General features: G+C 43.5%; 1 protein-coding gene across 2 annotated transcripts in view; it reads left to right on the forward strand.

Annotated features, from left to right (window-relative positions):
- Positions 1-22,246, forward strand: part of TMTC1 (transmembrane O-mannosyltransferase targeting cadherins 1) — a 153,165-nt gene that overhangs the window by 43,274 nt on the left and 87,645 nt on the right. For both annotated transcript variants that reach the window (XM_048057941.2, XM_048057945.2), the window contains exons 6-7: positions 12,232-12,313; positions 13,638-13,741. In XM_048057941.2, coding sequence (XP_047913898.2) covers positions 12,232-12,313; positions 13,638-13,741 — 186 coding nt within the window. The remainder of the gene's footprint in view (positions 1-12,231; positions 12,314-13,637; positions 13,742-22,246) is intronic.

The raw sequence follows: 22,246 nt of genomic DNA on the forward strand, positions 1-22,246 counted from the left end.
TCAAGAATGTTTTTCTTCCCATACATTTTATCAGTTACAAAACCTTCAAAAGTAAACCAGAAAGCATAAAAAAATGTGGGGGAAAGACAATATTCTGGAATAAGTAAAAGAATTACTGCTTCACAAGATTTTTCCTACTGATGCATATTTTGGAAAAAGAACCTTTTTCCTCTGTATTAATAATACAAGTAATTTGAAAGTTTTTACAGTGGCTTATAAACAACAGTCTGTATTGATACTTTTCATTCTCGAATTAGGTTTTAAAATATTGCCTTTGTTTTTGCTCTACAGTTCAGGTTTCTGTGCTGTGTTTTTGTTTGGCTTGTGGGTATATCGGATGCTTTACTTGTTTAATTGCATTTTAACCACGAGAGTATATGTGATTGGCATTTGGAGCAAGTCTTTGTTTCTCTGGAAATGGTCGTGGAATAGCAATTCTGATTGCTGCTTATGGATGTTACATTTAATCAATAACTCAAATACAGAAATAATGGCAGTGCTCTGTCTTCAGTCTTGGCTGGCAATATTACCCACGCTGGCTGATACTTCTTTCTTAATTATTCAGCAAGGGCCTATTTATTGTGTTTAATAATAGGATCAAACATATGCAGTGCAAATATTAAAGGGGAACAAGAAGAGAAAAAGAGTTGGTTAATTTAATGAAAATACCTGTTTCCTGCAAGCAAATCTATGCAAGAGTCTTGGTATCAGCTTAGTTATGGCATTGCTTGTCCCAGGGGTTCTTTAAAAGTGAAATTTGGGAGAACCAGCTCTCCTGTCTTAGTTGGAGTGGGGCTGCCTCCAAGCTGAGGATCAGAGGCCATGGCTTTGCTTTTCTGTGGCAACTCTTCTCAGCCTTTGAGGACGAGCTCTTGGCTGTATCTGTGTGTGTGAGGAGCAGCAGGCCAAGAGCCACCGTGGGCTGTGAGGTGCGGCCCCACCACTGCTGCCTCAGCACCCCATGGCCTTCCCGCTGGCCTCTTGTTCAAAACCTCCATCCCCGTCCCTGTGGAGGACACATGGCTGGCTGGGTAGCAATCCAACGTGAATACAGCACCCACACCACGGCTTGCCCCTTGGCTTTTCCTGACAGTGCGTTCTCCTCGGCAGAGCCACATGACTGGTGTCCTTGCCCAAACTCAGGACAGCGCTGCCCCACCACAGCACACTCTGTTACCTGCTGTTACATGTGCCTACTGTATGGTGTCTGCTCCCTTAACATGAGAAGATGTGTTTGTGGTACATCACATAGCACTTCCCTCCTTTCACCTCCTCCATCACCTGTGTCATCTTGCCTGGACACCTGCACCATTTTTGACCAGATCCCATCACTGTCTAGAGACTGGCTGAGCAAGCGCAAAGCCCCAGGAGTATCCTCTGAGTGAGGGAGCTAAAAATTCTCCTACGACGTGTGGCTCCTTCTTGCCTGTGCCAGCCTGCTTTCTCCTACGAGAGGCCTGTCTGCCCACTCCCTCTCCACACCAGCAGGCACAGCTCAGTCCCCTCTGCCTGGCTGAGGTGCTCCCTGGCCAGGTCCTGGCTCTTGAGAAGGTCGCTAACCTCAGGGCTCATAAAGGCCAGCATCGCTGTCTCCTTTTGTCTGGCTTTTGGGTTGGGTGTGTTGCTGGAAGATGCCCCACATAGCAGCCAAAGCAGGCAGTCCTTGTGTAAGGGACATGAAGTGATCTCGGCTGTGGCCTGCTGGAGTGACCCAGACCACTGGTGACTTTGGAGGGTGAGGAAGCTTTGAGCAAACTTCACAATGCATTTTCATCTGCTTGCCTTGAGCTGAAAGGGTGACACGCCTTTTGGTGTTGGGTTTCAGGGAGGAGAAGCTGTCAATTACGTGGGGATATTTGGTCGCCTGTATAAACACACATCTGAGCTGAGCGTTACTGAGTGTCAGCTCTGGTCCCATCCCCTCAAAGTTTGATGTGGCTGGGGGATGCGTTACAGGCTGTTGCAAACTCCCCAAGGCAGAAGTTGCTCATATTTCTGGCTAAGTGGGCGCAACATCCCGTAAACTTTCTTGTGAGCAAGCTATGCAGGATCTCTCATGTTTGCCAAGTTTTTAAATATCAGTATTTAAACCCCCTTCTGTGGCGGTAGAAGACTACAAAATGATGTCGTTTTCTTGCTGTTACTTACTTTTTGGAAGTTGCCAATGCAGTTCAAAGAGAATATTTTAGGGACTTAAAGAAGGCTGGGTTATTTGTGGTCTTATTTTTCTGGCAATACATGAGACTGAATTGTGGTCAAAATAGGATAAAATATAATTATTTTTTCTAATTCTGCCAAGTTTCAGAATTATTCTTTTATTGATGTGCTTTTGGCTTTTACCATTTATTATCTGTTTAGATCAGATAGAAATAATAGCTTTGCAAAGGAAATCCATTTAAAGCAAGCCACTAATCTTTACAGCCTATTGCAGATTTTAATTTTTATTTTTTACAAATGAACCCTAGCATGACAGAGCCCTGAGTGTCTGTGATGAAAGAGCTGGTCCATTTTTAATTTGAAGAACGTACAGATTTTTGTGTAGATGATTGAGTGGAAAAGTGACAGAGATGAAAGTTGTTGGAAGTATATTGTTTGGTATTTCATGCCAACAGTAATAGCACAGGCGCAATTTACTTACAGAGCTTCTGACAAAAGCAGTCATTTGCTGCCAATTTTTGAATTGTTTTCTTTCGGATTCTTTCTGTGTTGCTGTATAACTTTGGCATTGAGTTGCATTTGATTGCAAACATCAAAAAGTTTCACTGAAAGGATACCATCTCTGAAGAATGTTATTTTTCTTCTCCGCTATATTGCTAACAGACTCGTGTCATTCATATTTAAAAAGAACAAGCTATTTTTGAGGCTGTTAAAAATAACAGACGGTTTCCTAACAAGAGAAGAGTGAGGAAGGACTTTTTTGCCATTTATTTTGTATTTAGAGATTGCTATGACATATTTACAGATTGCGTTATTTAATCTGACAGAGGCAAAGGGACATGCTAGATCAAAATGTAAGATTAGGAGTTTTCCGGAAAGGAAATACCTTCTTCCTGAAGTATGCAGCACTGACATCCAGTGAACTGTTTTTTAAGTAGCTGGTACATGGGTTTCATTTGGAAGGAAAAGTTTGTGAAAAGTGGTCCAAGCTTCAGTTTGCATACAATGCAGCTGAATTTTGTGCCTCTGCTGCTGGTGGCTTTTGACAGAAGGTCTGGGTCCAGCAAGGACCATCCCTTTCCTTTCCATAAGCGGATCTGGAAAAAATTCTCAATGTAAACCATTAGGTTATAACCGCTATTAATTGGCAGAGGATCTTCAGGGGAATCCAGGGAGTTTTGTGACCTTCATCTAATACCTTGTATAAGCAAACTCGTGCTGCTGCAGTGATGCCTCGTGCACTAGCTCTTGTGTACCCCTTGCTCTCTGTCTCCCCCAAGAGCTTGCTGCCCGACAGCAAAATCAGAAAGGGGAGGAAGAGGAGGGAAGGCTGGCAACCATATGACTGCCCCCCCTGTTTTTTTGCCCACCATTTTTTTTCAATTATTCTCTCACTGTCGCTTGCTGTTTGTTTCTAAATTTTCATTAATTAGTTTTTGGACATTAAGGCTGACAAACTCCCCCCAAAACCTCTCTGTTTTACTGTTCTGAAGATGCGCAGTCCCTCTACGCCACCACAGCGTGTGATAACCGCTTTTCTTTCCGTCTTCTTATCTCTGTGCTAAGGACTCAAACTGTAGACGTGTGTTTTTCCCCCTTCTCTAATTAAATGAAAAATGAGCATTTAAATTGAATTTGACAAGTAGTTTTGGATTACAAGTAAATTATGGAAGTATTAAAGAAATCTCAAAACAAATTGATTCTGTAATAAAACAATACTTTTCAGGCTAAATTTACAGGGAGGTTCAGGTTATTTTCTCCCTTTATTTCTTCGCAAATTGTGCCTAAATCTCGTTCCAGAACAAGAGCTTTCACTTACCAGACTCGCTTGATTTGCCAGAAATGCTCACAACGACATTATTTGTCTCACAAAGCATCACAAAACACTTTTTTGTGTTGACTCCAAGTGATGGTTTTAAAAATATAATTCAGAAAACATTTAATAAAAATAAAATGTTCACCCTGATTGAGAGAAGTCTCAGCCGTAAAAGTTTGTTTTCTTTCCCTCCTTCCTCAAATGAAACTCTTCAGCTGTACCACCAAGTTATTTAAGTTCCTTAAAGAGCTGTTTCAGGACTTCTGAGGCTTGGGACCTGCTGAACCTTGCCTACCGCTGCGCTTATTATCAGTGCCTGTCCCTTTGTTTAGGGCTGCTTTTCCTGAGGAGGAGCTATGTATTTGCTCAGGGGGAGCTTTTGCAGCTCCAGCTGAATGCATCCATCCCTGCCACGGGCTGGGTGCATGCCTTCGCGGGGCAGGCTTACAGCTGCAGTATGTTCCTGCTCACTGAGCCCTCACCGTGTGTTTTGGGGCTGCTTGCTTGTGTGGTGCCATGTGTCTGTCCAAGGGGAGTAAGTAGTCCGTGTAAATGTGTTGGCTTCTTTCTTATCCTGTTCTATTTTTTTTTCTTCTCTTTTTTTCCTTCCTCACTTGATCTTGTCTGGCACTTTATTTGAAGCCACGATGGTTTGCTGTAGTTAGCAGTGGTATATACAATTTCCTGCTCTGAGGTGTGCATCTTTCCTTTCCGGTGCTGAGTCCAGAGGCTCACCAGGAATAGACTGACAGTCTCGTAGACATTGATTTCTGTGCCCTTTCTCTGCTGTATTTTACTGATAGAAGGGATTTATTCCTCCTCTTCTGTCCTACTGAAGTCTTTTGCTCCCTCTAATTTTTATTTTTTATTTTTTTTTTCAGTTTGCTTACTGGGTTTCCAGGCAAACACAGCAGCAAGAAGCTAGAGCCTTAGTTCCCTAACTGCACAAACATAATCTTAAGCCACCATGGTTCCTTCTGTAACTCAGCAGCACACTTCGACCAAAGTTTGTGTTTACTGACATGAAATGTTTTATGGAGACCATCAAAGCAATGCAGCAGGCCTCCTCATCTTTTACGGTTTGTTTGTAAATGTTTACTAAGACACTTGCTTCCCAGGGACACCTCAATAATTTCCACTCGCAGTAATGGAGACTCATGCATGACTGGAAGATAACCACCTCCCTTTTCTCATTAGTTTTTTTTTTTTTTTGTGACTAGGGAGCCTGTCTTACATACCTCACAGCCCTTACACTCCTGTCAACATGCAGTGGGTCTGCAAGCAGCCCCTTTACCAAGCCCGGCTCTGTTGGAGTGAGCTGGGCCCTTGGGTGCTGTGCTGCATTTTGGGGGAGCCTGTATTCAAGAGCTGCCAGCTCTTTTCTGTGCAGAGACACAGAGGCAGTAATCAGTCTGTAGGAGTCCTGGCTATCCTCTGTGTTTTCAGGTCCATCTGCTCATGCTGGAGTGGTTAGTTGAAAGCACAGCTGCTTTCTGAAGCAGCCTCCTGTGCCACAGCTCAGCTCCTAAGTGCTTGCTGGGGATGTGACAAAGCGAGCTCCAGTGGCAGCAGGTTTCTTGGATACTGCTGCTGGATCTTTGGTAGCAGCAGAGGTCTGAGTGTCCTACTCTATCTCTGTCCTTTTCTTCTTTTTCTCTCCAGTCCTGTCTCCTCCTTCCTCCTGTACCATTCCTCCTCATGCCTACCTTCCCTTCTTTCTCTTTTATCCTCTCTCTTCCTTGTAATACTCAGGTAGCCTCTTAGCCACAAACTTCAGTCCTCTGCTGTCCAAGCAGATGGTCTCTTCCAGGCTGGGTACAAGCACTGCTGGAGAGAGGCTCGTATCTCAATTGCTTTGCAGGAGCAATTGAAAGGAGAGTCTGATGCTGCTCCTGCTAGATGGTGTTAGGTAGGGCTAGAGACCCTGGGGAATTGTTACAACTCTCAAGTCAGGAGTGCAGATAGAGATTTTTTTCCCCCCAGTGGCTTGTCATGTGCCCAGAAGTGGAGTGAGTTCTTGGTGGAAGCAACAGCAGGCACATCTCTGCAGTTCCTCTGCTAAATTTCAAGTCCTTGCTCCAAAGTATGCAACCATGGAAGCTTTTTAAACAAAATGGTTGCATGACTCACTGATAGGGACAAAGCAATGATTTTCTCTCTGATCACTTTTTCAGAAATGGTCTAACTGTTTTACCTGAGACCTTCAAGGAAGAAAATAAATTGAGCTTGACACAAACTCCTGGAATGGAAAACTTTCAGCCTGAATGAATAAAGCTTATCAAAAGAACAAGCAACAGAAAATAGGGTGTTGTAGTTGAATGCTTGGAGCAGCTGAAGCCTAGACACTGCTATCAGTGTCCCTTGTCATGCGGTTACATGAAATACACTATACCGGTCCTTAGCAGACCTGGGATGGGAAATAATGAGCCTAATGGTGGATTTCAAGGCCTCAGGTGTGTGTGATGCAGAGGAAATAAAATGGCTGAAATCAATGAGAGTTTTCAAATTGCAGGCACGGTGCTTTGGTTTCCTGAGATGTGGTGGAAGGTGGCTGTGCTTTGATGAGGTTTTATTTTTCCTGTTAGCCCCGCTCCACCTTGTCTCCTCGTCGCGTCGGTGGAATGTCTGGTATGAAGGGAAGCTCTCTTTCATCTTCTTGGTCACATCTTCGATCAGTTAAGGGTGTTTTGCTATTTTCTTTCTTTCCTTTTTTTTTTTTCCTGTACCCTTCCTGTGCCTTTCTCTCTTCCTCCCAGTTTTCTCCCTCTACTTTTACCCAATGCAGAACAAGGTACATGATGCCTAACAGCGTAGAGGAAGGCCACAAGTTGGGTCATCCTGGCAATATATGCCAACACAGTTACACCCTGCTCTGTTTTGCCTGGAAATCCAGTAAAGTGCAAGAACGCTAAATTTGTAGTCATGACTGAAAAAGCACATGAAGTGTGTGTGCCAGTATCAGTGCAAATGAGTTAAAACGCTTGTGACTTTCATAAAATCTCTCCATGGCTTTTAAAGAGTCAGTAAAACTGCTTCTGTTTGTGTGTGTTTATGCATCTGGGTCTGCGTGGGTAGCGGTGGCTGGGGTTTAAGTCTCTCCAGGGAGAGAAGCAGCAAGGATACTACATGTATGCTGCAGGGGTTGTCAAGACTACTTGTAAATTGGGAAGCAGGAGGACTTTTCTTTCTTCTCACTTGAAAAAGTTGTAGCTATGACTGATACTTTATTTCCCTGTGTTGACAGGTATTTTAAGTAATTGAAAAATACGTTTAGAATATATATATATATATATATTCTTTTTCATTTGTATTTTTAATTCCACAACAGATTTTCACTCCTGTTTTCTCCCTGGGCTATCACATACCCTTTATGGTCCTCCTTAAGGAAGAATATAGGCCAAATTAAGCTGAGAAGTTCCTTTTCCAATTTTAAGATGTAGTTGGCTAGACAGATTGTAAGGAAGTCATCTGTATGTAGAAAATGTAAGGACGGTCTCTATAGATAAAATGTGGCTCCTGTAAAAATTCTGCCTTCTCAGAAGGGAAGTCTGACTGACTAATTAGATGTCCATCTACCAATGATCTAAAACTGACCTTAACTTAAAATAGCCCCCTTCTAAGTTAAAAAATGCCTTGATTAGAGGTCTTTTGTAAGGAATTAAGAATAGGTAAACAAGGTATAAAACCTTGCTTTTATACTCCTCCTCTAATGTCTTCCCTAATATTAGGGGTTTCCAAAGGGTTAGTTCAAAACACTGGTGGTTGCTGGGAGTGGGATCTGCCTCCCGAGAAGAATATAAATGGGAGTGACGATCCTCTCACAGCAGAGGGACCTGGCCAAACCAAGATCTCAAAATGCCAAAGCTTGTTCAGCCATGTGTAGATTGGTCTTTTAGATGTCCTCGATGGGTAGCATCCACCATACATCTTAATCTCGCTTGTTTCTCTCCCTTGAGAAAGCTTTCAAAGGGAACACACGAGTGAGTTCACATTTTACACCGAAACTGAGTCAGCTCCAGCGTGGGATAAATGTGTTGCTGATAGCGGTTTGTGATAGCTCACAGTGTCACGGCAATTAACTGCAGCTGAGAAGCTGTCCCACTCTTGTCTGTAAACTCTAGGTGCCTTCAACAGCGAAGACAAATTAAAAAGCTGTCTGCTTCTTCGCAAAGTTTGTTTTGATTAACACGAAGTCCATCTGGTACCAGCGAAGTTTACACTGCTGTAAACTGCGCGGTATTGAGTTTTACTAGGCCACCTACCCTGCTGCCTTCAATTATGAAATCCGCGAGCGCCCTGATGATGTAATTGATTTCAGGATGAGCCGTGCTTTTCAGGAAGCCGGAGCTGCCAAAGATCTGTCTTGGCCTGCGTTCGAACTGTGTGAGAGAGGTCCCCGCTTTATTAAGCGTTCCCTGGATTTATTGTTTGTTGTGATTCTGGTTGCTTCAGGGAGTATTCCTGAAAGGCTTTTAAAAGATAGCTAGTAGCCAATTACATGCTGGTTTGCTTTGTGGGGAAGCTGGCGCGAAGCAGAGGTGGAACCTCTGTCCAAACGTGCGCTTTTCACACCCAGTCAGCGAACCTGGTGATCTGGATTTCTTGCCCTAATTTGAATTTTTCATCATGAAAATCTGCGAGACCCACATCTTGAAATGTTCACCTTGTTTTATGCTCTGGAGGTAGTGTTTTGCTGCATGGAGCTACCGTCAGTGCAGTTTTCCTCCATACGTCCCCTGCCCTCTCTCACAAGGGAATACATGTGTGTGTGTTTTGGCACCGTGAGCCACATTACAATGGTTGGGGTGGAGCAGGTGATAGGGAGCGGTTCCCATTAGCAGTGGGGTATTTGGCAGCCTTGGGTGGTGTGCAAATGCACAGAAATCTGACCTGTAAATGGCTTTATGCAATGCAGCTGTTTTAAACAGGTATGAAACAGTTGACCTTTTGTAACAGCAATTTCTTTGATTGTCCCAGTGAAAGGCAAAATCAAGAGCTTGAGCTGATCCTAAGGCTGTCTGGGGGAAGTTCTGCATAATTTGCAGCTTGCAATGCATCTAAATTTACCATGTGTATGTTGCGCGTGCTCTGTCTCACTGACATTTAGCAAATGTCCACATCCAGGTGCCATTTGCAGTTCATTTGACTTTAATACACAAACTGAGTATTGTTCTTTGCCCACACCAGACTTCAGATGTTTTCCTACTTACCTTTCCTGAACCAAGTAGTAGGCTCCGGAAGGTGCTCTGAAAACCACACGGTTCTTGTACAGCTTGGATGCATTGAGGGAACCTGTACGTTTGTGCCACTCATGCAGGTTGAGTTAATGGGCAGACGGCTCGGACATTGAGCACTGGGCAATGCCACCTTTCATGGCTTCCAGGTAGACCTCAGGACAGCAGCTTTCTGAAAATGGAATAATCGGCTTCTCAGTTAACTACCATGGAAAGAAACATTTCTTAACCAAAGCTGCAAAGTAGCAAAAGCATTTGGAGAGTGGATCAGAAAGTTCAGGGCTCTCTGAACTCTCCTTCACCTGTTCCCTCCTACCCTTTGTTTTCATTCTGGTGCCTGCTTGCTTGCAGCTCATCTGCTCTTCAGCACAGAGCGGTGATTTGCAGTCAGTGTCTACCTAAAGGTTTTTTCTTGTTTTTTCCTCCTGAAGATGTTACTGCTCCGCAAACACAAACTGTGAGAGGCCAGTGAGGATTCTCTGAAATGCTTTCAAAAGTCCTGCTCTGCAGTAGCCTGAGCTACCCAAGGATCTACCTATAATTCTGCAGAGCACTTCAGATTAACTTTGACTTGTGGGTAAACTCATGCCTTGAAACTGTGTTTGGTAGCTTCTGTGTAGTGTTATGCTTGCTGCAAGGAAGGTGCGAGATAGAGGCAGACACAAAAAATCAAAACCAAGATGTCAGGAGTGAGCATTCCTGCACTGTGCTGCCAAGGATGAAAGAGCCAACTGGGAATGATCTCTTAGGTGTGAGATCCTTGCCCAGCATGTGCAAAGTCTGCATGCCCCCACCTCCCCATGGGTGCTTCCCCTGGGCCTGTGGCACTCCTGGATGTGGGTGCCTGGTCTGGAGGTGGTGAACACGTGGCCCGGAGCTGGTGGCAGCCTCACCAGTTTCAGGTCACTGGTGCGAGGTGATATGGTTTCTTGGGGACAAAGTTGGCAAACTTCTTAACGCCTCTGTCTCTAATTGAAGTCTTGGAGGGGGAGCTGAACTGTTCTGGCTGCTCTTTTTTTTTTTTTTTCCAGAATAATTCCACCTAAACAAAATATTTGTAATGGAAAATTTCTGCCCAAAGTGCTACAGCTAGTTAAAACTTCAAGCAAGTGAAAACAGGTTCTTTGTAATGAAAAGAGTCAGGCAGTGTGATTAATAGAGGGCTCTCCTCCCTCCACCCAACAAAAATATAAACAAAATGCAACCTAACACTTCTGTTCTTGGAGGAAATCATAAGGGAATTGATTTTCATAAAGGGTTCCAATGGGAACAGAAGACCAGGGTTTGATCCAAAGGCTATTAAAGTCACCGAGAGCCTTTCCCTTTGGATGCGGTGGGTTTTGGAGTAGGGCCACAGTGAACACTTGAAGGCCAACCTGACCTTTCATGGAGAGGGAAAGCTGAAGACTTAGTTTCATCTCACTTGTACTTGCTTCAGCCTGACTGAAGTCAGTGGGAGCTCAAAAAACTTTGCACTTTGCAGAGTTCAGCCCTTGAAGACTCATCTGACATTTAAGTCAGAGTCTGCGCTTAAATGTCAACATTTGGAAATAAGTAGACCCGAAGAGGCAAAGTCATTTGGCTTTGCTTACGATGTATGGTCTGGTTACTGAGCGTTATGCATGACGTGGAAAGTTTTCTGAAGAAGGGCTGTTTTGTAGAGGGCACCCAAATGTCCTGCTTTCTTGATGTTAAATGCTCACTCTGTTCCTTGCTGGCTTTGCCCCTGTTGCCTTTGTTTGCAGTGCAGTTTTTTATCCATCTTTCCATGGTGACCAGGACTGCAAACTTCCTAGTATAGAAAATTTGAACAAAAAGCCAGATATTAAATACCCTGGGCGGCATTAGGAAGCGTTACAGTCTTGTTTTTTCTGAGACTTGAAGGGTGGAAGCAATCAGATGATAAACTGTGCTGAGGAATTTGGGAAGGAAATATATTTATACGCTAGATGTTCATGGGAGAAATGTATGATGCTGTCATACTTGGAAAACTAACGTGTGTGCAGGTGTTGTGATTCATTCTACATTTTTTTGTAAATCATTTAAATAGAGTATCCCGGTACTGAGTATTTGTTACACAGAAGACCCTGCAAATGTTTGGGCTCTGAATTTATTTTGTTTACTTCTTATTTGTAACTTCTTAAAATTATCTGTCAAGTTTCCAATGGTTTTCTAGTTCCTCTCTGCTTAAAATATTCTTATCATCTCTTCTGTATTTCTTTTTGTTTCTCAGCACTTTATTACAGTGACAAAAACTCTATCAAGTCCCATAGAAATGGAATAAACATTGAATTAATGTCATAGGGATGCCACCATTTGTTATATTAAGAACGCTCCTTGGAATTGGGCAAGTGCTTCGACCCTGTGTTAAAATAAATGTGTAGCTTTGGCTCCAGGTACAGTTTAATTTTATTCGTTGAGAAGAAGGAAGGTTTTCATGAGCCCTCCCATAACAATAAGCCACCTGTGTGTTTGTCTCTGTGCAGTTAATTATTATAACACTTTGTCAGTAGACCTGTAATGGAACAAGTGTGCAGAATACACTTTTTAAAAAAATACTTAAAGTAAGTTCAGTTGTACTAGACAGTTCTTCCCATCTCTAGGGACTGAGTAGTGAGCTGGGAACAAGGCATTTTTGCATTTTAATCATGGACTGAAATTGAATGTGTTTGGTTGACCTTTTGAAAATGTGCCTCAGTGTATTCTTCTGGGAGACTGAGCACAGCAAGCTTAGTGAGACAAATGGGTTTTCCTGAGGATTAAGGAGTTAACTGATAATTAAAAAATAAAAAAATAAAAATTAGGTTTTGTGGGGGAAACTGCAATGTCTTATTATTATTATGTCAAGTGGTCTCTATTTTACAGGTGAAATTTTCACCTGGAAAAGGCTTTGAAGTGTAGAAGGGGTGTGATTATTATAGCAAGGTAGTTGAGGGTGGTTAAACTATTGCCCAGCTTTTTTCTAGTTTGAAAAATGAGCTATCGTTTGAAAATATTTCAAAACCGCACTTCCTTATGTTTCAGCTACCTGACTGCAAATAACAACCAGAATTTCTTGTATACTGCAAGGCCGTTTTTGAAGAGAGCTGCCCTGGTAATAAGCTATGTAAGTATGAATGGGCTTGGCTACGTATTTCTGTGTGTATAACGAGAATGAGCGTTACGAGGTAGGACCCCAAAAGAGTTGGAAAGCTGAGATGATGGATGTTAATGCAAAGTTAGTCTTGGAAAATAGTCTAGAAAATTTCAGCTGGGCAGAAACAAGGCTGTATGGTTTTGGGTCAAACTTTCTTTTAATTTGTAGTGGTTGCCATTACAACGGTGTAATCATCTGCAGGCATTTCCTGCCCTAAATACAGGGGGAACCTATGGCACTGGCCTGACTGGCAAATCCTGACTTCTCAATGGCATGCTGTTAGTTTCACAGTAGGGCTTGCGCAGAGTCGCAAGAACAGCTCTGCCTGCAAATTCCTGGTGCTTGGTGTGCAAGCAGCACTTGACATGTTGTTGGGGAGAAAACCACCACCACAACGCTGGGTCTGCTGGGTGTGCAACTCCCCATCCCCGTGCTCCTCAAGGTAACAAATCCCCTTGCTTATCCTGCAGTGACAAGTGGTTCCCAGAAAGGTGGTGAGCTGCCAGCCCACAGAAGTCCTTCCAGATATTAGGATTACACAGCATGAGAAACATCGATGGAGCTTGTCCTTAGACCTGTGCCAGCATGAGTGAATAATAATAGCTTTTAAGACGTGAGCCCTGTATTTCCCTCTGTATTTAGTTAGAGGTCAGTGGCTAAACTCCACAGTCTGAGCCACAACAGGGTGATGGATTTGTCCTTCGAAATCCTGCTTTCCTTGTGGGCAGCTGCGCTGAGCAGGTTCCTCTGAGTAATGCTACATGCGAAGCAGGGAGGACAACACAGCGTGCTGTCTGTGCTGAGAGCTGACACATTCGTCACACTTGTATATTCATAGTCCTCTAGCTGATGTCCGGAAGATTAGTGCTCTTGCCTTACTACGCAAGTTCTTGTTCCCCAGGGCTCTGCACCACAGCAAACCTGTGGTGTGCATGGAGGTGGTGGCTGGTGGGATGGAAATGGGGGCAGTGGGGCTAGGGATTGCTTGGGCCTTGGAAGCCAGGGTAGGCTTGTCTGCCCTGAGCAGAGAAGACTTGCACCCTGCCTGTGTAAGCCCTTGAAATGGACTCTTCCCCTACCTATGGGCTTCAGATGCTTGGAAAGGTAAACACAAAGGCCTCGGAGTTGAATTTTGCCACCTGCATGGTCTGTCAAAATTGATTTTTGCCTAAACAGCTGAGCTGACCCTCTTCTGAGCACAGCACAGAGCCAAGAGAGCTATCAAAAAAATACTTGGCAGAGGCTTTAGTTCCTCTTAGCAGCACATTACTAACCTGGATGTTCTTCTTTGAAGGTGATTCTCGTTTTGTATTTCCGCCTCTGGATAATGGGAGGATCCATGCCAATGTTTTCAGAACAGGACAATCCAGCTTCATTCTCACCCTATCTGCTGACGAGGTACAACACCACTAATCAAACTAAAGTTTTCAAAACTGTTGTCATGGCATTATTTTTTCCTTGCACTAAAATGTTTTACAGATGGTAAATGAGAAGGCTTGTTTTGTTGTCTCAACTTAATTACTTCTCCTTATTGCTCTGTTTAGAATAGAAAACAATCAGTGTTATTTGAACCCCAAAGCGTGCTCCAGTTCCTGTAGAGTTATGTTACATCCTTTCTTACTGAAAATTCTGGATTTATTTTTATGCAAAGCCCCAAGCATATAGTTTAGTTGACTGAGCATGGGACTGGAAAGCCCAGTGATTGAGGCCTAAATGTTAAAACTGTCTGCTCCTGAGGTATGGGATGCAAGCATTTAGAGTTTTAGCTTCAGCTGCAGTTTGTGTAAAAGGGGATGACTGTGTGTGTTTTGGTGAAATACGGTGACTGATCAGGACTGTGGAGGTGGAAGGCGGGATCCTGGTGGCATATGGTACTGCCCTACTGGTACACAGTCGTGGCTGAGCATAGGATGGGCTGCCATGTGTAATAAAAACAATGAACTTGAAATTTGTGTTAACAGGTTTGTATTCTGTTATTTTATCACCACTTTTTTTTTTTTCTAAATATACATAAGTACCTAAACTTGACACAAAATGATTTTTTTTTTCCTTGCCAGGGACCTGCTGTGTGGTTAGGTGGGCTGATGCCACATCCCTCTGTCTCTGCTGGGCCCGACCTGCAGGGCGGTAGCTGCTGCTATTTAGCTCTTCCCCCAGACCTAGCCAGACCAGTGATCCAAGAAAGTGTTGGGAAGTTGGCTTCCTCTTAAGACAGAGCCACGTGCATAACTGATTGTAGTGGTTTGCTACTAAACTGGGGAAAGACTCTTTGGAGGCTTCTGGAGGAAATTCCTGATGTCTTAAATGAAACAGGAATGGTCCTTTTCTGTCATTTTCTGGCTTCATTGGCTCCTAATTCCAGCAGCAGAATTGCAGCTGAGACACAGGTTAAGATCAAGAAATTCTTATTCAACATCTGCTGCAGAGTCAGGCTGGATCTCATTTGGGAGACCTTTATGATAATGTGACAACAGCTCCTATTACCATCAAGGCTAAAAGTGCTTCCAGGAAGCAAGTTGTCTGATTTGGAAAGCTCTGATCTGTTCACAGCATTTCTGGCAGAGTCATTAATACCAGACGCTGTGCTGCACAGTGTGAAGGTTTTGCTGCTGTCCCTTTTTGATATGTTTATGCTGAGATGGGGGTCATCAAGTCCGAAGTGATCCTGGGATGATTCCAATTACTTATTTTGTGCTGCAAATGTCTTTCGTGTGTTTGTCTCTGTATATCATACAATGGGGAAGGTTTTTAAACCCCAAAGCTAAACTTCTTGGGGTATGAAACAGCGACTGTTTTTATTAACAGCCTTGTGCAGGACAAGTGAGAGTGCTGCTGGCTGACCTCTGCACTGGCCCCAGCAGCAGCCCTGGCCTCACCTGCAGTCCAGCAACCTGTCTGCTCCAAACATTATGAAAAGTCACTACAGAAACCCTTCCAAGTGAAAACTATTATTGTTTCTCTGGAGGGATTCTAAAGCCCTGCAGTTAGCCTGGCTCTTCCATGTCTGCTGAGCTTGATCCTAACCCTCACTTTAGCCAACTTACTTAGGAACCTGTATCTTCCATCCAGAAAACCCATCCCTGGCATTCAGCTTAGGTGCAGGAAAGAAGGAAGCTGAAGAGAAAAGATTGCCTTTAATGCCTCATATTTCAACAGGGTAGAAATAAGAGGTGTTGTTAGAACAGTAAAATGCTTGAGGGTGGATTTGGAGGTGATAAAACTTGCTGGCCCTGGTGTTAGGGGTGACGTTAGCTTAGGGTATAGGGCATCAATGCTTGAGGATATTCAAGATAGGTGTTGGTATGCGTGGTCACTTGCCTGGCTGGTGGGTGTCCTGTCACATAAGAGTTTTTTTGTTATGGTCCAGCCTTGCAGAAGCTGCTGAGCAGTGCATGATCCTCAGTTGTGGACACCAGCAGCAACAGGATATGGGAAACTGGTTTGAGAAGTTTTAGTGAGGCTTTGAAGGCAGTAATTAGCTCATAGCACTGAACGTAAAGCCAGGATGTTATTTGCAGTTTGGGGTGAGTTGCAAGGGTAGGGGAGTTAGGTTTGGTATCGAGATTTGCAGCAGCTCTGAGGCTGGATGGAGTGTGGTAATTGAGGTATATAGTATGAGGCCAAGTGGCTTCAAGTCCACCTGTGACTGGAGACCTAGAATGTTACTTGATAAAAAAGACAAAGCCCATGAAGCCAAAAGCAAGGCCAGCGTTGAGGTGGCTGCTAATGCCTGAAGTACAGCTGAAATAAGAGTTAGTGGCTCAGGCAGCAGAGGAGTTGTAACTCTGACAGTCAGACAGCACAAATGGGGGTTTCTGCTTGCAAGCACAAGTCTTCATTTGCACTGAGCTGGAAATGTGGTTACTGTGCATGCCTTGCCAGGGTAAATGTTATGGTTTTCAGCAGGACTGAAAGTTATGTTAAGGCTTTGCCAAGTCTCTAGGGCTAGGAAGAAGGCTGATGACAACAAATGGAATAAAAAACCACAATAGTTTGGAAATGTGTGGCAGTTGTTGTGAAATATATGAGGTTAGATCTGGAGTTGGGGTCTTGCCTGGCATAGGATGAACCCCAATGAGTGTTATTAACTCTTGCAAGGTTTCTGCATTACTGTTGGGCTGTAAGGGTATGGTTTGTCCCAAAGCTGTCAAGGATTATTAGACAGGGGCAAAGAGTAGGGGTAGATGTTAGTTATGGTTGGGTTTCAAAATGTGTTTGCTAATGAGGTCAGATTTTTTCAGCCTATACAATGCTTGTAATGTAAATTAGATGACCGAGGCTATGAAGGAGGTCTCTATATCTGTGATTGTGTAGAGGAGGGGAGCATACAGAAATTAAAGTATATGAAAAAAATCTTAAGAGGATAACAGGTTCAAAACAAGCCAAGGACGTGGCTTGCAACAGATAACTGATCTGGGGAGCTTGTTCTGTAGAATGTTGTGTGTGTGCTTAAAGTTTATGCAGGATCAAAGAGGGTTTTTTGGTCTTTAAAAAAAAAAAAAAAGGCAAAACAAGAAAACAAACAAAAAAGATATCCAGGCTACTAAATATGCAGAAACCACATCTAATCTGTTAGCTAGAAACTGGGAAAAAAAGTACCATCTTATCCTTTTCTTATATGCTTTACTAGGCATTAATTTTTGGACACTGCTGGATAGAGGGTCTTGGTTTGGACACACTGTGTGGAGCAGTTTGGCCCTAGAACATGACCATATGTAGTGTTTAACCTGTATTCAATCTTGGATGGTGTCGACAGAGACTATACTAATGTAGACAGAGAATTGATCAACTATTTGGAAGAAGAAACATGGTGGAATAGTGACAGTTTTTCAATCTTAAAAAAAACACTGTTTAGTATGTTCACTGAATTACAGTCTTTAGAAGTACACATGAATGGGGATTCAAATAAACTCTTTGCAAGTCAGAAAATGAATACTTCCATCCCTGAAAGGTGCTGGATTTTCTAATATTCCCAAATACCGTAAAACTTCCAGTGAGATAAATGAAAGCCATGTTCGCTCCAGTGTGTTGCTTGGCAAGGGTGATATGAGAAGAAATCTGTCCATCGCTCCCTCTCTCAGCTGAGGCAGAAATGAAAGTGTTGGGAATCCCACTGTTCCTAAGCACTGCCATTAAAGCCTGTCCATACAATCTTGTCTGCTACAGAAAATAAGTAGCTTCTCCAGTGACCTATCCTAGAGAATACAGATTTCCAGTCACTGCGACTTGTGGCATCCCAATATCTGCAATGGGAAAGCTGTTGTGATACAAAAACGAATCCTAAACCTCTGTTACAAAATTCTTGCTTGAATTAGATGCAAGTTGAGGAAGAAAGCAATTAGAAAGGTTTGGAGAGCTACCCAGCTTTGTGCAGTGTGCTGAAGTGCAGTTAGGGTATTAACAGGGTGTTGACTGGTGAGCTGTCACGCTTCAGACGTTTTGCACAACATTTCTTTATTCCCCCATTCTTGAGGGGAAAGAAGTAGGAGGCCTCCGAATAAACAGATTGTGTTACTAACACCGTGGTAAGACAAGGAAAAAAGCCCATTGTACAGCATGCCTTAAGGTGTGTGAAACATTAAATCCTGCCAGTAATTGCAAACTAAGAAAATGTATTTCTTTCTAACTGCATCTTTGTAAGTCAAGTTATATTAACTTCTTCTGGCATCAGCCTCGTGTTATCCCTTGGCTGATCACTCTGGTCATGAAGCAGTCCGCTTTGTGTTGTTGCATTAAATAGCTAACACATTTCTGCCTTGATGACATTGTCCTCTGGTTGAACTGTTCTCTCTGTAAGCTGACTTTCTGCTTTTCTTTGGTGTTTCAGTCAGGTAAATGAGAATTCAGCCCTGCAGAAAGCTGAAGAAATGCTTATAAAAATTTTTATCTATAGATTGTAAGAAATGGCACATAAGCCTTTTCATATGGATTTGTGACTGTTTTTGGAGCAATGCATTTAATCATCGTGGTTGCAACATCCAAGGGGACGAATTGCAGAGAAGCACGTGGCAGACCTGTGCTGGAGATGTGGGTCTCTGTGCCAGCCACTTCTACCAAGGCAATAAAGTGTAGTGACTCCTCTGGTATGCGATTTGCACTGACCTTAGGCTGGGAGTTGGCATTAAAATGGACCCCTGCAATATATCAGCCTTTAATTAGCCAGGTTTGGATGTGCTTCCTGAGTGGAAAAGGTCTGCCTGTTTAGTCAGGACTTTCTTCTGTGTGCCCGAAGGTGCTTAACTTCTTCAGCCCTATGTACTATCTCTCTGTGGGCACCCAGAATTGAGGCCCACATCTGTACTAAAAGGAAAACAGCAATGTCTGTCAGAATTGCCATCAGGTCCACCCAGGGCTAGGCAGTCCATATTGTTAAATGTAAAATGTTGTTATTGTTATTATGCTAGGAGGGTGTGTGGGGGGGGAGCCTGTTAGGAAGATGACGCTATAGAGCAAAGGCCAACCTACAGTACCGTTATGTTCCCGGAGGAACCTGCTTTCCCAGAGTCATGTGAAAGATTTGAGCATCTCCTAGTGAAGTTTTCTTGGTTTAATGAACAAATGCAGGTGTAGGTAGTGCTTTTCTGGAAGTCAGCTGGAGAGGCATTTTTTGTGGGCCATGGTACTTGCTGACGTGCTGGTTCCACCACAAGCCTTCCCTGCTGAAAGCTGGTGTTTGGAGCAGCAGGGTGCAGCTGAAGCAGAGGCCATCAACCCCTGTAGGCAATGCATTTTGTTCTTCAAAACATGCTAACGAATGAAGGCTACACCACAGCCTCTGAGGCAAAGCAGTGTGCTATGGGTGGCCCTTTCACTCCTGCCTGCGTAGGGTAGGGGGAGGTGATGCTCTGCGGTACAACAACCATTTCCAGAAGTGTTATCACAGCGACTTTTATAACCTCTGGGTTTTTAATTTCCTGAGGATCAGCATCTCAGCTGCTGCCCAGGGGACCTTCCATCCCTGCTGCCTCAGTGGGCCTTTTCGGGAGCAGGCCGGGAAGCTCCGGGCGAGGGGTGGCTGGGGGTGAGCTGAGCTGAGCACAGTGTTTGATCACAGGGCATGCTTCTCTCACAGCACACAGGCCTGTGGAGAGGAAGAAAAGTACGAGATCAGTACCAGGTTTTCCAGTATTGCGAGTCTGACAGCAGGCTTGGGTTTCACAGGATATGCACAGGCTCTTTGAAAGTCTTCCCTCTTGAAGAATTCGACATATTTTAGATTCTTAGCCACAGAGCTGAAACAACTGCTAGAGCCATTCACCGGATCAGAGCTCTTCCGGCAGTGCCCCCCTGTGCCCCTGCTGCATGCCAGCCCACCTTCCAGGGAGTTACCTTGCTCTCCATCAGGCTGCAGCAGTCTTTTGGTACTCCTCTGCTCCTGTCCTCTACTACTGACAGCTCTTTTCCCCTAGATGTGAAAGTTTTGATGAAAGGGTCTGCACAAGCACTTTCCCCATTCTGAGTATTTTCTGCCTAGCTGATGTTTGGATTTGGATGTTAAATTGGAATTAGTCTCTCTCTTGTTTGTGTATTCTCACTCCACTGTCACAGGATGTGCTGGATAGACACAGCATGATATTTTTCTTCTAAGGCTATGAAAAGAAAATGTTTAGGCTGACAACGTACAGATCAGTAAAATAAACTCATGTGGGAAGGTATGATTTAACTGGCAGCTCCCCAGGGAAAGCACAAATACATACAATTTTAAGACAACACCTTTAAATAACACCACCTGGTTATAATTGCAACCACATGTGTCCTGGGAGGACATTGTTGTGAAGTGGCTCATCAAGCACATTTGGCTTTAGGGCTTTGTAGTGGATGAAGAGAGCCTGGAGCTAGAGTCACTTCAGCTGTTAATGCAAGTGAGAAGCTCTTTTCCCTAATAAAGGCATTCTTCTCACCATTACATGAAGTGAAAGCTCCCTGAGTAGCTGGCAACAGGCAGTCTGCCTTCAGAGAAGACCGTTAACATCATCAGGGATTTCTGAAAAGACAAGTCTTCTTCCTGATTCTGGGACCCCCCACCCGTTTACATACAACTCCTTCTTTTCCAAAGTACCAGTTTAGTGCATTTCTGGTACCCATCTTCTAGATAGGTCCATCTTTTTCGCAAGCAGGAGAATATTTTTTGCCCTTGCCTTGATAAAATCCTTAGTGCAGTAAAGCCTTACATTTGTGGGCGTATACCCCACTGGTTTTGTGGGGGAAAGGTGGACCCCTCTTATTTGTTGGGGATGTGATACGTTGTCCCAGAAGTGGACAGGCTGTGGGTTGCACCACTGTGTGCACCTAGAACAAATAGTTTCACTGGCCCTCACTTTTCCATGCAGCCTTGGTAGGGCACGGTCTGAGTCTTGTGATCACTCAGTTTTGAAAAGAAATCTATAATCATTCCCTGGGAACTGGGGAAAAAATCTTAAAATGCTCCGAAATCAGATAGCAAATGAAACTCCTCATAAATTTCTATAACTATATATATATATATTTTAAGCTAGTTTCACAATCTTCATGTGCTCAGATCGTCTGGGTTTGGCAGAGCTGAGACTAGAGCTTTTCCAAGCTCGTTAGTCTCTATTACAGCAAAGGGTAACAGACAATCCCTGAAGTATTTTTATGTTGTATTGTTTATGGCTTTAAGTAGCACCCTTTATTTTCATTTTTTTGCAGTAGAAGCAATCAGGTGAGATAGTTGTTTTCTGCAATGGGTTCTAGATGTGAGTCATCCTGTATTTGTCTTAAATAAGGCATGCAACGGTACACTTATACTAAAAAATTTAAAACTAAACAAACTGGATTGCCATGACAACACCTGCTACCTACAGAAGTTTTGTTTTTCTGAATGTGCCAGAGATTATGAGAAGGGAAAAGAAACACTTGACACCTGCTGAAACTTGGATTTCCAGGTTCAGTTTGCAAATAAAAAATGACTCTGCTGTAATGCAAATGTTGTTAACCAGCCTGGGGGAAAACTGGTTGCCAATTAAGAGGCAGATTCTTCCAATCACATCACTAGTAATACTCTGCCTTGTCTGAGATCAGCTGATGAGAGGGAGATGTTATAGGCAGGGATTTTTCTCCCCTGGAATTCCAAGAGACATGAACAGCAATATAGAGAAGATCATTAATTTAAAATGTAATTCACTTAGTCAACTAATTAAAAGAAAATACTTTTGTTGCCATTTGCAGGTAGGCCTCTGAAACATAATTAGCTCCTGGAATCGTTCCACGAATCTTCAAGTACTCAGAATTTGCAAATTATCTCCTTGCCATGTCAGCTTTGGAGAGAATGTTCTTCAAACATTTCTCGGGCATCCAGCTTTCTCCTTAGTGTCGTGATACAAGAGCCACACAGATACGGAAAACTACCACGTGCTTTTGAGATCCACAAGTAAAAGCAGCACGGAGTTGTCACTATCTATTATTAGCATCTTGTTATTTTTCTGTTACTAGGACCTAGAATAGCAGTAGTTTCTACTGCTTTATTTTGTACAGCCATCAATCTCATTCTAGGACAGTTTGCCAAAGCTGAAAGCATATCCAAACTTTTACTTGGATCAGAGCTCACTTGAGACTTTCTTGCGGCTTAAAAAGTCCTGCTAAAGTCAGGCAGCAGCCTCCTGGGACTTGCTTTCTATGTCTGCTTTTGGCACGTGCAAGTTCAGGGAGAGTTCAGGCTTGACAATGAGAGACCGGGCCAAGGATTCTCTAGTACAACTTCTGGAGATGTGAACCAGTTGACTGTGCAAAGGCAGCAGTGACTGTCACAGGCTTTGAAATAGTTCACTGCTCTTGGCAGAGTGTATTTAGGATGCTAATTATTGCCATAATGGAACAGAGCAGTTGTCCATCTCCTTTGGGAGCTGCCTCTGGCAGTGAGCTGTGCACGTGGCTTTTGAAGAAGGT

The sequence above is a fragment of the Anser cygnoides genome, chromosome 1, assembly GCF_040182565.1.
Source record: "Anser cygnoides isolate HZ-2024a breed goose chromosome 1, Taihu_goose_T2T_genome, whole genome shotgun sequence".
NCBI classification, from domain to species: domain Eukaryota; kingdom Metazoa; phylum Chordata; class Aves; order Anseriformes; family Anatidae; genus Anser; species Anser cygnoides.